Below are 15,166 nucleotides of genomic sequence, written 5' to 3'. Positions count from 1 at the left end.
GAAGACAACCGACAATGTTTCCGAAATGGTTGTGAAAACTATAAAAGTCAAATTGCTTGGGACTTGCCGGGCATTTTCAAAGGCGTTTGTACACGTGTCGCGGGGTAAAAAAGTTCCTTTTTAATTAAATATTTTTAACAAATTTGGGTAGGTTGTTCTGACGCCGTGAATATTACCTATTGGCTCCCGACATCATTTAATACCCTCTAATACCCTATGTACTAGTGCTAGGTAGGTACTTATTCGACTATTCCATTTTGACTGCGCGTCTACTAAAGGGCGCCAGGGCATCGACTGCACAAGGGCGCTACATGGGCTGGAGCCGCCTCTGCCTAGCGACATAAGTATTTCAGTTAGGCGGTTCAAAAAATTGAAATTATACTAATTTATTTATAATTTAAAGCCTCCGAAATATATAGATAGTGTCAAAGAAAGACATTGCCTGGAAGTATAATATTGCCAACTTCTTTGAATTTACTAATTGGTAACTTCTACTGATTTCAGAATAAAAATGATAAACACAATTAAAAAATTAGACAATGCATACTTTAAAAAATTTAATAGTTATTTATTTCGCGTAAGTTCGCAAAAAGTACTTCACGCACAGTTTCATACAATATTTTATCTACGATAAACAAATAAAAAAACTGTAACTCTTCGTCACTGGAATTCATTTCTATTATACAATTTTTATAACTTTGACATTTAAAAATTCTAACTTTATCAAACCACAAAACTGTCAAAAATTTTGTTGTAAGTCATTGCTCGTATTGTCATCACCATGACAACGCGAAAGTTAAGGATATTTGATTATATGAAAGTGTGCCAAAAAACCCATTGAAAGTGTGCGAAAAAGTAAATCCCATTTAAAATACATTGTTACTTCACGCACACTTTAAACCCTTCACGCACTGCTATCTATAATGACAGTTTTCACAAACTAAAAATTTATACATAATATGACATAGAGTAGATAAAATTATTTTTCTACGGCCGTGCTAAAAGAGCCACTTTCCCGCACGCATTTCGTTTCCGAAAGTTGCACTTTCCCTCACGGCGTGCAAAATACCTTGAAATATGGCATTATACTATAATATTATAATACATGCAATAAACTAATATTTAGATATTATTTACTAATTTATTTCAAATTTATCTAATTGTATTAATGTTTTAATGAAATTATCTCGATAATTCGATGAAATAAAATTATTTTGACAACCTTGCCAAAGAATTAATTTGTGTATTTTCACTTCTTAGTAAAAATTGATATAACTCTATTTTTTGTGGCTTTATTCCAAACGTACGGCCCTAGAAAAAATATTGTTCCTAACTCATGCTGAATGTGTCTTCCCCTCACTCGACTGCTTGCCCGAACCCAGCTATCGCGTCTATAGCGAATATAACTATTTCCTAACTAGTGCAGAAAGTGATACTTTTTCTCACGAGACTGCCGTTAATAAAAGATTTTAATTTTTCGTGAAAAAATGCAAGGTTTAAATCCATTTTCCATAAATAAATCAAGAATTATAAGTTTTTACAAAAAAGGTATCATTACCAAAATTGAAGCTAATAAATTTGTTAATTATTGAAAAACCTTTTAATATTAATTCAAAGTGAGTTATACATATTTTACTGTATATTTTTTTCGGCGGCTAGTCAAATCTAAGTATTTAAGCTTAAATAACTGGGAAACGATGCATTTTATAAAATATACCCTCTAAACACTTGCCAAAGTACTCATAAATACCTATCAAATGAGCTCCAGAAGGAGTTGATGGTATCAAAATGTATGCTTCAAAAATTTTTCAAACTACAATACTCCAAAATATTTTCCAAAAAAATGTTTTTGAAATTGTTTTTTTTTTTAGAATAACTTGGTTTATTTTTATAGTATCAGGTTCACCAAAAATCATTTAAAAGTTATTTCAAGGACTATAACATCCTATTAAATTAAAATTTAATATTTTATCTTTTAAATCCCTTATTTTTTTAAAAGGTAAAAGGTTTCCAAGAAAGTGGTTTGATAAAAAAGCATAAAATGTGCGGCAATCGCCACAGAGTAATAAAATGGTAGATGCAGACTGTTTCAGATTCGGGTATTATACCTGTATACCCTAATACAGGCACCCAAATCTGAAAGAGTCTGCATCTACCATTTTATTACTCTGTGGCGATGGCGAAAACACTATAATGCATAAGCGCCGGACTCCACTTGCGATTTGTAGTCGCGCGTTTGTTTCAAATACAAGTCAATCCATGATTATTTAGTCACAAATTGGTTGACTTGTATTTGAAACATTGCGTCATTTCGTCAGTTAAAGCGCCTACACACGTCCTGACCTGACGACGACCCGACCTGACCACCTCACCCATTTGGTCGAGTGGTCTTGCTATTCCAACACCCGACCAATAGATCGGTCTATAAATTTTAATGACCTATTTACACACAAATAATTAGGTGGTAACTGTGAGAATTTACAACTTGGTGCCGTATATTTTAACCATACTGGTAACACGAGGTTTTTAATTCAGTCTTTCTGGCGAGAGTTTTTATTTGTGAATCTCACCCCATCGTGGCGAAAAGGGGTTAATTATTCTCTTTTGCCTAATTGGACATCGGTGAATATTTTTGGACCACACACTACACCCTGCGAGAAGAAGAGCTTGTCCTTCGATATTAACAAATAGTGAACTTTTGGGGCAACTGGTTCTACGATTTATTTGGTCTTGGTTTCAAGTTACTACCAAACGCGAAAGGGTTGTGCAGAGTAGAGAAATAAAAATATTATTAAGCGACAAAACATTTATTAACATACATAGCAACGAATTTAACAAATACGCGAAATAACGATTAAATTGTCTTAATAGCGAACGAGAGAAAGAGAGTCTTTATTATACACATTACCGTGTTGACAGTTATTAGCGAGAGAGGTTTTTAAACTTATTGCGAACGGGAGAATAAAGGTCGCCTCATATTATAATGCACGTCGCGTTTTCGTCACGTAGCGTTTCGTTTACGAAAAATATAATTTAATGGGTTTTAAATTGAACCATTCATATTGTGCGTATAAGACACGTAACGTAGCGTATAAGACACGTTACGTCTGCGTTCGGTTCATTCGAAAACAATATTTTTCGGATGTTGACAGATACGGGTCGTTTTCCCCTTGTTGTTTATGTAGGTATTTCTTTGAATTTGATACCGAGTATTTAGACCGGTCAGTATCGTCGCCTCGCTAGCGAAATTATTCCGATTCGATTTTTTGCACAAATTTACTAAAAGAGATGTTCTTATAACATATCCACAGGGTGCCAGGCGGTGCCGTGCTCGAAAAATTGTTTAAACAATCTTTTTTAAACAAATTCACAAAAATATTTTTTCATTCGAGCAATATTTTTTTAGATAATTTGGGTAATTCTGAGCAAAAAAGGTTTCTTGTCATTTTTCTCTAAAATTGCGAAAAATCAAGGCTTAATAACTCGATTAAAAATTATTATTATGAATTTCAATAAGTGACCAAATCAAGTTTCAAACAACTTCTTCAAGGTCCTGAAGAGATTTTTGTCATTATTTTATTACAAAGCTGTTATTTTTAACTATTAACAATTACCGCTATAATCCAACTGTATCGTCGCCCCCGTTAGCGAAATTAGATTTTTTTGCACAAACTTACTCAAAAAGAGGTCCTTATAACACATCAACAGGGTCCGGGCGGTGCCGTGGTCTAAAAATTGTTTAAACAATTTTTGTTAAACAAATTCACAAAAAGAATTTTTTATTAATAATTTAATTAAACCCAAATTAATAATAATTTGAGTTATTCTGGGCAAAAAAGGTCTCTTGTGATTTTTCTCTAAAATTGATTGTTGTCGAGTTATATGGCCATTTCCGCATTTTTGCAAGATATGTTTTTTGCTAAGAATAACCCAAATTATCTAAAAAAAAATCGTTCGTAATGAAAAAATTATTTTTGTGAATTTGTTTAATAAGAATTGTTAAAACAATTTTTTGACAACGGCACCGCCCGGCACCCTGTGGATGTGTTTGTTATAAGGACTCTTTTTGAGTAAGTTTGTGCAAAAACATCTAATCGAAATAGTTTCGCTAACGGGGGCGACGATACAGTTGGACTATAGCGCTAATTGTTAATAACTAAAAATAACAGCTTTGTAGTAAAATAATGACAAAAATCTCTTTGGGACCTTGAAGAAGGGGTTTGAAACTTGATTTGGTCACTTACTGAAATTCATAATAATACTTTTAATCGAGTTATTAAGCCTTGAAAATGGCCTTTTCGCATTTTTCAAATTTTTAATCGCATGTAACTCGACAACAATCAATTTTAGAGAAAAATGACAAGAGACCTTTTTTGCCCAGAATGACCCAGTTTATCTAAAAAAATATTGCTCGAAATGAAAAAAAATATTTTTGTGAATTTGTTTAAAAAAAATGTTTAAACAATTTTTCGACCACGGTACCGCCCGGCACCCTGTGGATATGTTATAAGGACTTCTTTTTGAGTAAGTTTGTTTAAATATATCGAATCGGAATAATTTCGCTAGCCGGGGCGACGATACTGGTCGGTCTAATTTAAAAAGTAGTTTTCGAGGCAATTTATCATGTAAACATGTGTTGTGACAATAAACACATCTGCACCGCACCAAACTGAAACCAACGTAAACGTTCTATGTATGATAATGTGAATGGGCAGTCCGATTGCCGGTCTGCAAACGCTACGTGCCGAAAACGCGACGTGCATTATAATATGACGCGACCTTAACAGAGAAACACACATGAACATTTCGCCTTTTAAAAGCTGACAAAGAACTGCCCTGATTCTATTCTAAAACAGCATAATATTTTGTTAGTTCGCTAAGGGTAAAAATGCCACTTAACAAAAGAATGTCCACACATGTTTTTCTTAGTTCGCAAGGCTAGATGCCTGTTAAAGCGCAGATGCTAATAGCAGCCACATGTGCGTTTTATCTTTTGTTCCTAACACAACACTTAAAAACAAAATTCTTAAATCATACTAGCAAATGGTACATATTGCGAACTAATCAAAACCAATCCTCCATCCTCTGACACCTGCTGTTTCGGAATATATTCCTTGTCAAAGAAGCTTTGCAAGAAGACTGAATTGGTCAGGTGTCAGAGGATGTCAAGAGACTCGAATTGAATCAAAACAAAACGATTATTTTCTTTCTTGTCATACCATACTCTGTATTACCGACAGTCTAACCATACTCCACTAACCATACATTTGATGGTGCAAATATTTTAATATTTGCACCATCTTATTCGTTTCGTTATGGTCCAATTCAGTGTACTTGCAAAGCCTCTTTGACAAGGAATAGATTCCGAAACATCGGGTGTCAGAGAATGGCAAGGGACTCGAATTGAATCAAAACGAAACGATTATTTTCTTTGTTTAATTTAAACGTTGTTTTCACAACACTTTCCGTATTCATTAACATACAAATGCACAAGTTTAAAATTATTATAATTTAAAAAACAATTTTCTTATACCAAAACATATTATATTGGTATGAGGAATAAAAAATTTCACCAAGGTTGCAATTAAAAAAATGCGCTAGGCAGTTGGCCACTTAACACCTTGTCGGGTAGTTTGGTCGGGACTTGTGTAGAGCTGACCCCGACAAGAATGGTCGGGGTGTTCTGTCGTGGCAGGTGGTCAGGTCGGGACATGTGTAGGTGCTTTAACAGCAGATAGTTTTCACATATTTATATGAAAAAAATATTAATTATTTATCAATTTATTTCAGGTGCTTGCTGGAATGCTACTCATTGCCAGCAAAACTTATCTAATGATCACTGCCACAAGGAATGTTGGGGCTGCTACAAAAATTATTCCGCCAGACACTGCATCGTTTGCAGAAATTATGACGACAATGGACTTTGTGTAAAGAGCTGTCCACCCGATAAGTAAGTTTCACTTCTTTTTCTCTGTTTAACATTACATTTTCACATGTATGCATAATACTTTGTTTACATGTTTATACAACGTATTTTCCAAGAACAAATTAAATATCATTTAACCTACCACAACAAAATACTTTAAATCAACAAAACTTTTATTTACTATTAAAAAAAAAGAGAAAAAATCCAAAATTATTAGGGAAACGTATGCTACGTTTAGCATAATGTGGAAAATTAAGCATATTAATTTCACCAAAAACGACAAAATGCATGGGTACAACAGCAAATATACTAATAGACGGAGAGCTAGAGCCGAAAAATAATCGTCATAAGTAATATGGAGTTTTTCCTGTGAAATATGTCTATTTTATATTGACAATTATGACCCTTTCAGGCTGACACCTCAGTGGATACAGGAAGTAGCAATAAGGGATGAAAGGGGAAAGTTAGTGCAGTCATTAAAGGTTTCCACCTCCTATTTTGTTAAACCTCCATCGATTTGCATGAAAATTGGTGACTAGTTAGAGCAAACCTCAAGAAATAAAACTGATTTGGTGCCAACTTGCACTTTAACCCTGGTGGTGAATACCACCCCTTCCCGCGGGTGAAAACAATTTTATTAAAAATAACCCTACAAATCGATAGAGGGACAAATTTTAAGTAAAATTTGTTATATCATGTTATTAAAATAAATCAATACTTTTTGAGTTATTAAAGATCAAAGATTTGTCTATTTAAGAGCATAATATGCGTGAAGTTACGGATGATAAAAAGAACATATTAATTAATTGTATGTTAGTAGAGAAATAAAACGAAGATGCAAGGCAGACAAAAACAGTGCTATCAAAGTATATGCAAAGAAATTGAGAGACATGATCAGAATAATCAGCCGAGAGATCTGTTTAGAAAAATACGCTACTTAACAAGAGACTAAAGCCAGAACTTGGGCCATTGAAGACAACACTTGAACTCTGAGAACAAACAGAGAAGATATAGCAAAGACATGGAGATCGTATTGCAGGGACCTATATAAAGATGATCAACGCCAAGAACCTGTTAACCAAATCTCTGACGAGGTGGAAGACGAACCTGATATACTTGAAAATGAAGTAAGACTCGCGATCAGTAAGCTCAAATATAATAAAGCACCAGGTCCAGATATGATAACAGCCGGAATGCTCAAAGTCACAGAAGAAACTGGCGTAAAATTACTTCATCTACTCATCTACTGTAACCAAATATGGCATTCTAAACAATGGCCTGAACACTGGACAAAATCTACAATAACGACAATTCATAAAAAAGGTCCATAAAATTGTCCATAAATGCGACAATTATAGAACTATTTCTCTTATATCACATGCCAGTAAAATAATGCTACATATAATCAATAAGAGACTAAAAACATTCCTTCAAAGAGAAATTTCACAAGAGCAAACTGGATTTACCAAAGGTAGAGGTACTCGAGAACACCTGTTGAATATAAGACAGATAATCGAAAAATCTAGGGAATTCAGTATTCCACTGTACATATGCTTTATAGATTATCGTAAGGCGTTCGACAGGGTCAAGTGAAGACACTTATGGCGAATACTAAAAGAAGTAGGCGTACCCCAACACCTTATTTCGCTTATAACTGAACTATACGAACGCACTAATGGATCAGTTAAAGTGCTCGACACACTTTCAAACGAATTTCATCCAGAACGGGGTGTCAGACAGGGATTTATACTATCTCCACAATTATTCAATATATATGGAGAGCATATTATGAGAATGAAGGATGGGGAAAAGGCATCTCAATAAATGGTCATAAAATAAACAACCTACGTTTCGCAGATGACACAGCTCTTCTTTCAAATAGTCAATCAGGGCTGATTGATCTTATACGACTGGTTGAAAACGAAAGTTAAATATTTGGTCTGCAATTAAACATATCAAAGACAAAGATCATGATAGTGGATAGTGGATCACATAACCACAAATGTTTAAATATGAAATTGTAGCTTATTTAATTCCCAAGAACCTGGTTTGTAAAAAATTTTTCTACGGCAAAAATTGAGTGAGCTATTGACAATTAAAACTTGTAATAGCATGCAAAAACCACCTTTACCAACCCTTTCAAAGTCACCTCTTTTTGCGACTGAGGATTTTAAAAAGATTTAATATTAATAGGCTTATAGATCTTGTAAAAATCTACAAAATTCTTTTTACCAAACTTTCTAAGATAAAAAATAAAAAAGTTACGGTTAAAAAATCAATCCATTTTTTTGAAAAAAAAAGGAGAAATCCAATTGGAAGCATAACAATGTAAGTTAGCCCTATTTTTAGTCATTGGCCTTATTCATTCTTCTTTATTTATGTATTATTAATAGATTCTAGAAGTTTGACTGGCTTAGAATGATTAGTTTTTAAAAAACAGGAGTTAAAAGCGAAGTACGATTTTTTGTAAAAAATGTCATTTTCTTCAGAATAGAAATATTAGCATCAGAGATACGAAAAAATGTTTAAATATGAAATTGTAGGTTGTTTAATTTCCAAGAACTTTAAAAAAAATTGTCTACGGCAAAAATTGAGTGAATCGTAAATGAGTACCTATATTATCGAAAAACATTGATTTTTTCGATATAAAACTAACATTTTCGATAGCGAATAAATCGAAAACTATTTTATCAAAAAAATGTATAGAACATTTTTTGCTTAGAATGAATGTTTTTATCAACTTTTGCGATCAAAATATAATAAAAAGTTTCCACCCCCAAGATGGGGTGGCAGCCACCCCCATGGTAAAATCGCCTTTCGGCATGATATAGATTTTGATCCTTGGACTATCCACTACTTATTTTTAAATTTTCAAGCAAGTCGATCCATTCTGTAAAAATTGCGAGGTGAAAAGCTTCGGTTGCTTCGGTCGAAAAGCCTGGACTATAGTTGCATTGTCGTATATTTTATGTATTTGAGGAGTATTCTATATTTAGAATCAATCGTTGCGTTATTCATTCCTTCTAACACGGCCCAGAGTTCTGTGGAATCGATTGCCTTATTGTAATCCACAAATGCCAAATGAAGAGGTTCATTGCATTCGTACTTACGCATACACTTTTCGATAAATGTCCTTATTTTCTGTAGGTGTTCTATGATATTATATCCTTCCGGAATCCCGCTTGTTCAACAGGCTGGTAACTATCGAATTTATTTGATGGTCTTGTTAGTCATTATTTTGGTAAGCAGTTTGTACGGATGTGGCAACAGGATTATTGGTCTGTAATTTTCGAGTTTGTGTTTATCTCCTTTCTTGTGTAGCAAAAGTACCTACGCATTTTACCAAGAAGTTGGAATAGCATCCCCAAAGAAACACTTGTTCATTAAGATTTTAACTGCCTCAAAATTGTTTTACCTCCAGCTGTAATCATCTCCTTTGTTATTCCGTCGTCTCCAGGAGTTTTTCCATTTTTCATCTGTTTTAAGGCAGTCAGAACTTCCTCGTTAGTAATTTCTGGTAAAGTGTTTCAGATCCTAAATTTAGTATTCTTCATTCTATATCGTAGGTTTCAGGTTTTGCTACGTTGGAGAAGTCTATTCTGTATAGTAATCTTCAACAATGCTTACTATCTGGTTTTTGTCATTTATAATTTATTTTATATACATTTTTATCTTTTATCTGATGTACTTGTTGTCGGTTTTTGCTATTTAAACTCTTTAACACTTTCATTGATAATGCTTTTGCTTGATAGTAGAGGGCCAGCAGATCGAAAGAGTAAAAAAGTACACTTACCTAGGAACACTTATAACAGAAAATAATGACTATGCTGCAGAAATCAAAGTCTGAATCAAAAAAGCACGTTCTAATTTTATGAAAATAAAAAAGGTCCTATGTAGCAAAGATTTAACATTAGCTCTTAAAGTACGCCTAACAAAATGTTACGTATACAGTGTTCTATACTATGGAGTGGAATCATGGACGTTAAATGTAGAGACAATGAGACGCCTTAACGGCTTTTGAAATGTGGACCTATAGAAGAATTATGAGGGTTTCCTGGGTAGATAGAGTTACGAACAATGAAGTACTGAGAAGAATAGATAAAGAGAAGGAAGTTGAACTTACAATTAAAGAAGGAAAACTACAGTATCTCGGACATGTGCTGCGGGGCGAGAAGTATGGCATCGTGCGACTCATAATGCAAGAAAAGATAGAGGGCAGAAGAAGCATCGGAAGAAGACGAATTTCATGGCTGAAGAACCTGAGAGAATGGTTTGGATGCAGCTCAAAACAACTATTTAGAGCTACTGCCTCAAAAATTAAAATAGCTATGATGATTGCCAACCTCCGTAGCGGAGGTGGCACCTGAAGAAGAACACTTTCATCTCTTGCCTTTCTCTATAATATTTTTAATTTTTTCGGTATTGTTGTCCCTGACGTCTTGTCTTATCCTCATTCTTATTGCCTTATTAAGTTCCTTATATTCTGGTGAATTTCGATTCATGCAGCTTCTATCCTTAATCATCGGTTGAGTTTCTGTCTGTAACTTATTATTTTTCGGTATCGACGTCGTATGAGTTTTTTTGATCGCGGTGATTATATTTGTTCTTATTCTTGGTCTCTTTCTTTTAATTGTTTTATTGACTTTAGGTTAGACTCAAGTTACCTTCATGTTACTGGTGATTGGTACTGTTTTGCATAAGTTCTTTAGTTGTCGGGGTTCCTTTTTGCAAGATTAATTTGTTTCTTTCTAATATTGATTTTACTTTTACCTCATAAAAATATATCCAGTTATTTTTAGCTAACTTTTAACTGATAATAAATCGTAAAAGGTTAATAAAAATTTCGTTTGTGCATGTTTTGTGAACTACTCGTAAAGTTACCTACACGCGAATTCGTTCGAATACAATGTTACAATTCTATACTTTCTACTCGAAAATGCAACAATACATTGAGTTTCTTTCTTTACGAGCACTAAAAATGTCCTTGTACTCTGGCCAAATTAGGAAAAAACAAGGAAAAGTTATTTACCAGCTATATTGTTGGAATCGAATCTTAAGATTGCATATACGAGGGGTTGCCAAACTGCGGCTCGCGAGCCACATTTGAGCCACTCTTTAAGGATTATTTGCGGCTCTCCATAAGTGTACCCGAGTTCCTTTTCATTTTGTGTGAGTTTTCCATTTTCAATATAATTATGACCCAAAATCACAGCCTCCTACAGTTACAAGCCATGAAGTAGAAATTTGGCAACGTCAATGGGTAGTCCTATTCGAATGTGGCCAGCTGATTGCAGTGCATTGAGAGCTATGTATAAATTATATTTTTTTACTTAATATTAAGTGTTTTTATGTGTCTAGGCAGTTATTTAAGTTGTATTATTGGACTAATATTATATATATATTATTGATATTGTAATTGTACTACAATGTAAGGGCTTATAATATGTAGCTACGGATTATGTAAACTTTACAAAAATAACGTATTTGTGAACAAAGCGCAAAATATATATCTTGTTGCATAAAAAATCTTAAGCAATATATTTTAAATAATTTTACTAAAAATGAAAATAATAGTAAACTTGCAAAAAAGCAGATAAACGTAAAAATAAAGAAATAAAAGGAACTGTTGAAACTGTACCCAAAAAAAGAAAATTATCAACGTTAACAAAATAATAGTCATTTTTAGTCAAGTCCAATTTAAGCGGTGTTCAGACTGATTTTTATCTCTTAATATGTTTCAAATCAGTATCGTTAACTTTGTAAAAATACGGACTTGATCACAATACGAAAAAAACAAAGTACATGGTAGTCAGTAAGCGCGAAATATTAAATGCACAGCTTTTGGTTAACCAACAACTAATTGACAGGGTCGACAGCTACACATACCTTGGTACTTGGTACCAACATAAACAGCCAGTGGGACCACTCAAGTGAAATAAAACAACGCATAGGAAAAGCGAGATCAGCGTTCATAATGATGAAGTCTCTTTTCAGAAGCCACGATTTACCTCTTGCTACCAAAATCTCTATCATCAGATGCTATGTATTTTCTGCGTTATTATACGGAGTAGAGGCCTGGACACTTTCCGAGGCTTCTTTGATAAAACTCGAGGCATTCGAGATGTGTTACAGGCGCATTTTGAGAATTTCGTGGGTGGATCGTGTGACTAATGTTGAGGTTCTACGTAGAATAGGCAAGGAATGCGAGATTATTAACACAATCAAAGAGGGCAAACTGGAATATCTTGGCCGTGTTATGAGGAATGAACAGAGATATGGCTTGTTGCAACTCATTCTTCAAGGCAAGGTATTTGGAAAGAGAGGACCAGGGAGAAGAAGAATATCTTGGCTTCAAAACCTGAGAAAGTGGTTTAATACATCGACAACCGGATTGTTCAGAATAGCAGCAAGCAAAGTTAGGATAGCCATGCTGATCGCCAACATCCGGAACGGATAGGCACCTTAAGAAGAAGAACTTTGTAAAATTTACTAGGTATTTTTATTGACAGTAATCGTAAATGGTCCTTGCATACTGATTCCCTAGAAAGAAACTAGCCACAGTAACTAGCCTTCCTTAAGAAATTTGCTTTGCAATAAAATCTGTTTCAAAGGAAATAAATTTATCATCTGCAAAAATGGCATATTTATCATTGTTTAAGTATCATCTTCGATATAGGCATAATTTTTGGAGTTCTAGTACAGCTGCCCAATTTGATACTACTTTTAAATTACAAAAAAGAGCAATTAGTTATCTATTAATTTGATAGACTTTCCTCTTTATGTATTTTAGAAACTGTTTGTTGGATTCACAAGCATCTAAACATTTTTCCTGAAAGACCTGATCATGGCTACTCTTTTTAATTTTACTAATTTAAAATTGTTTTGTTCTGTTGGTTTATATTTTTATATTATTTCACTTTTTTGTTAGCTTTGTCCATAAAATTGTACAATTTTCAGTGACAATAGTGATTACAGTGTTAATTTAAGTTAGAATATAAGCCCTCCGTTTGTTGGTTTGTTACTGTAATAATAATAAAATTAATAACACATATAAGTTGTGGACTAAGCTAGAAAAGTATCGAACTAAAAGTGTTTTTTATACTTTAAACAATATTGTAATTCATAATGCTTGATTTACGACTCCCTGTATTCGTTTTTTATTGCTGGTATACTGAGTACATACCCGTATTTTTTCTTAATCTGCTAGGTACTACACATTGTTAATAATTATTAAAACACTAGATTTTAAAAATTAAAAATATTGACTATTCCTATACATTTCTAACATGTGTATGAAAAATAAATACCTATTATTACTAGCAAGTTTAACTTATTTATTTCATACCTTCCTTTTTAAATTTTAATTTAGTTAAAATTTCTCTTATTTGAACAATTTAAAAAAGAGATTCATGCATTTTATTTAAAATATTCCGTTATGAAACGGACCACCAATTCTCCTTCCTAGGACTACCTAAATCATATGTTGCGACGTTGCCTTTTTTACTTCATAGCTTGTAACTGTAGGAGGCTGTGCCCAAAATACATCTGGAGAATTATAATAATTCTCATTATTAATTATTAATAGAGATACCAAGAGCTCAAGCTCTACAATATTAAAATGTAAGTCGGTACCGATTACTGAATTTTGGAAATTTATACCAAAATCGAAGTATCGTGAATTAAAAAAGGCTTCTTCTCCAATTATCTACATACACATTATTCAGTACATCATACTGATCCACTGGTCCTAATTTTTGAGCTAGAGACTCTTTTTTATTTCTGGAGATAGATATTTTAAATACTTTAAATTAGTTAAACAAGTTATCCTCGAAAAATGCATAGTTTTCCCGTCCTTTGACTTTGAAACTACAATATTTAGCATTTGACGAAGAAGAGCTAACATATAATAAAGTATAGCTCGATTACTATTGGTCTTCAAGAAAATTAAAAAATACGGTTTTGTGTATTTTTTCAAAATGTACATTTTTGTTAAGTAAAGTTGTTTTGATAAAACGAAAACTTTTGGAGTTATTAGCAGAAAACTTATTAAACTGATTATTTCGATATAAAACTATAGTCTAAGAGCTAGTGAACCCTCCGACTAACGGTCGTCCTGTAAGGCTAGAAATTTTTCTAGTGATAATTCATAGCACACCAAGGCTAAAAACCATGACCTGGCAGGCCTCAGTGGTGCACGTGTATCTACCAGGTGAATCGAAAAGTGCAAAAGGGGGTAAAATAAACTTTCTCCTGTAAGGTTTAAATTTAAGTATGTGTTTGAGTAAGTCATTCAGAAGAAATGTGTACAATGACAGGCGATTCTGAAGAGCATAAGACCTTGCCAGGCGAGGGGAAAGATTTAGGGGTTTTTCCTAAAAATTATTCTTTTTGCATCGAACAAATTTTTTTTAGGTTTTTTGAATCATTCCAAACAGAAAACGTCTTTAGTGATTTTTCTCTTAAGTTAATAGTTTTTGTTATATAAGCGATTGAAAATTTTGAAACTTGCGAAATCGGCCATTTTTAACCCTAAATCGGACATTTATCTAAAAATTTCAATGCTGCCAAGGTACGTAGATATTCTTTAAACATTGATTGATGAAATATCGAAGAGTTTTTTGCAATAAAATATCGAAAACCCCTTTGTTTTTTTAATTGGTAATCAAGCAGGTGCGACACTGTAGTATAAGTGAGGACGTTTGAGTTTGCATAAATTCATTATCTCGAGAATGGGCAAATTTCAAGAGAAATCCTCAGACAGGTCGATTTTTATTTTTAAATTAGGACTTTTTGGCATATATATAATACTAGTGACGTCATCCATCTGAGCGTGATGACGTAATCGATTATTTTTTTAAATGAGAGTAGGGGTTGTGTGATAGCTCATTTGAAAGGTTATTGAATTTTCTATTCACTAATATAAACATTAACATAATTATTTATACAGGGTGTACAAAAAAATTTTTTTTATTAAATTAACTTTGATTAAATTTGACAAATAGAAGAAAAAAATTTTTTGTACACCCTGTATAAATAATTATGTTAATGTTTATATTACTGAATAGAGAATTAAATAACCTTTCAAATGAGCTATCATACAACCCCTACTCTTATTTAAAAAAATCATCGATTACGTCATCACGCCCAGATGGATGACGTCACTAGTATTATATATATGCCAAAAAGTCCTAATTCAAAAATAAAAATCGACCTGTCTAAGGATTTCTCTTGAAATTTGCC

At 33.2% G+C, this 15,166-nt stretch overlaps 2 protein-coding genes across 2 annotated transcripts in view; both read left to right on the top strand.

The window, feature by feature from the left end:
• Positions 1 to 10,626, top strand: part of LOC126882483 (insulin receptor-like) — a 57,070-nt gene extending 46,444 nt beyond the window's left edge. The window contains exons 3-4 of the mRNA XM_050647449.1: positions 5,791 to 5,950; positions 10,575 to 10,626. Coding sequence (XP_050503406.1) covers positions 5,791 to 5,950; positions 10,575 to 10,626 — 212 coding nt within the window. The remainder of the gene's footprint in view (positions 1 to 5,790; positions 5,951 to 10,574) is intronic.
• LOC126881076 (insulin-like growth factor 1 receptor) overlaps positions 1 to 15,166 on the top strand; it is a 220,555-nt gene that overhangs the window by 46,375 nt on the left and 159,014 nt on the right. Inside the window, exon 2 of the mRNA XM_050645107.1 lies at positions 5,791 to 5,950. The gene's annotated coding sequence lies outside the window, so the exon portion shown is untranslated. The remainder of the gene's footprint in view (positions 1 to 5,790; positions 5,951 to 15,166) is intronic.

The sequence above is a fragment of the Diabrotica virgifera genome, chromosome 3 (assembly GCF_917563875.1).
Source record: "Diabrotica virgifera virgifera chromosome 3, PGI_DIABVI_V3a".
Taxonomy (NCBI): Eukaryota; Metazoa; Arthropoda; class Insecta; order Coleoptera; family Chrysomelidae; genus Diabrotica; species Diabrotica virgifera.
This window is presented reverse-complemented; position numbering and strand designations above follow the sequence as displayed.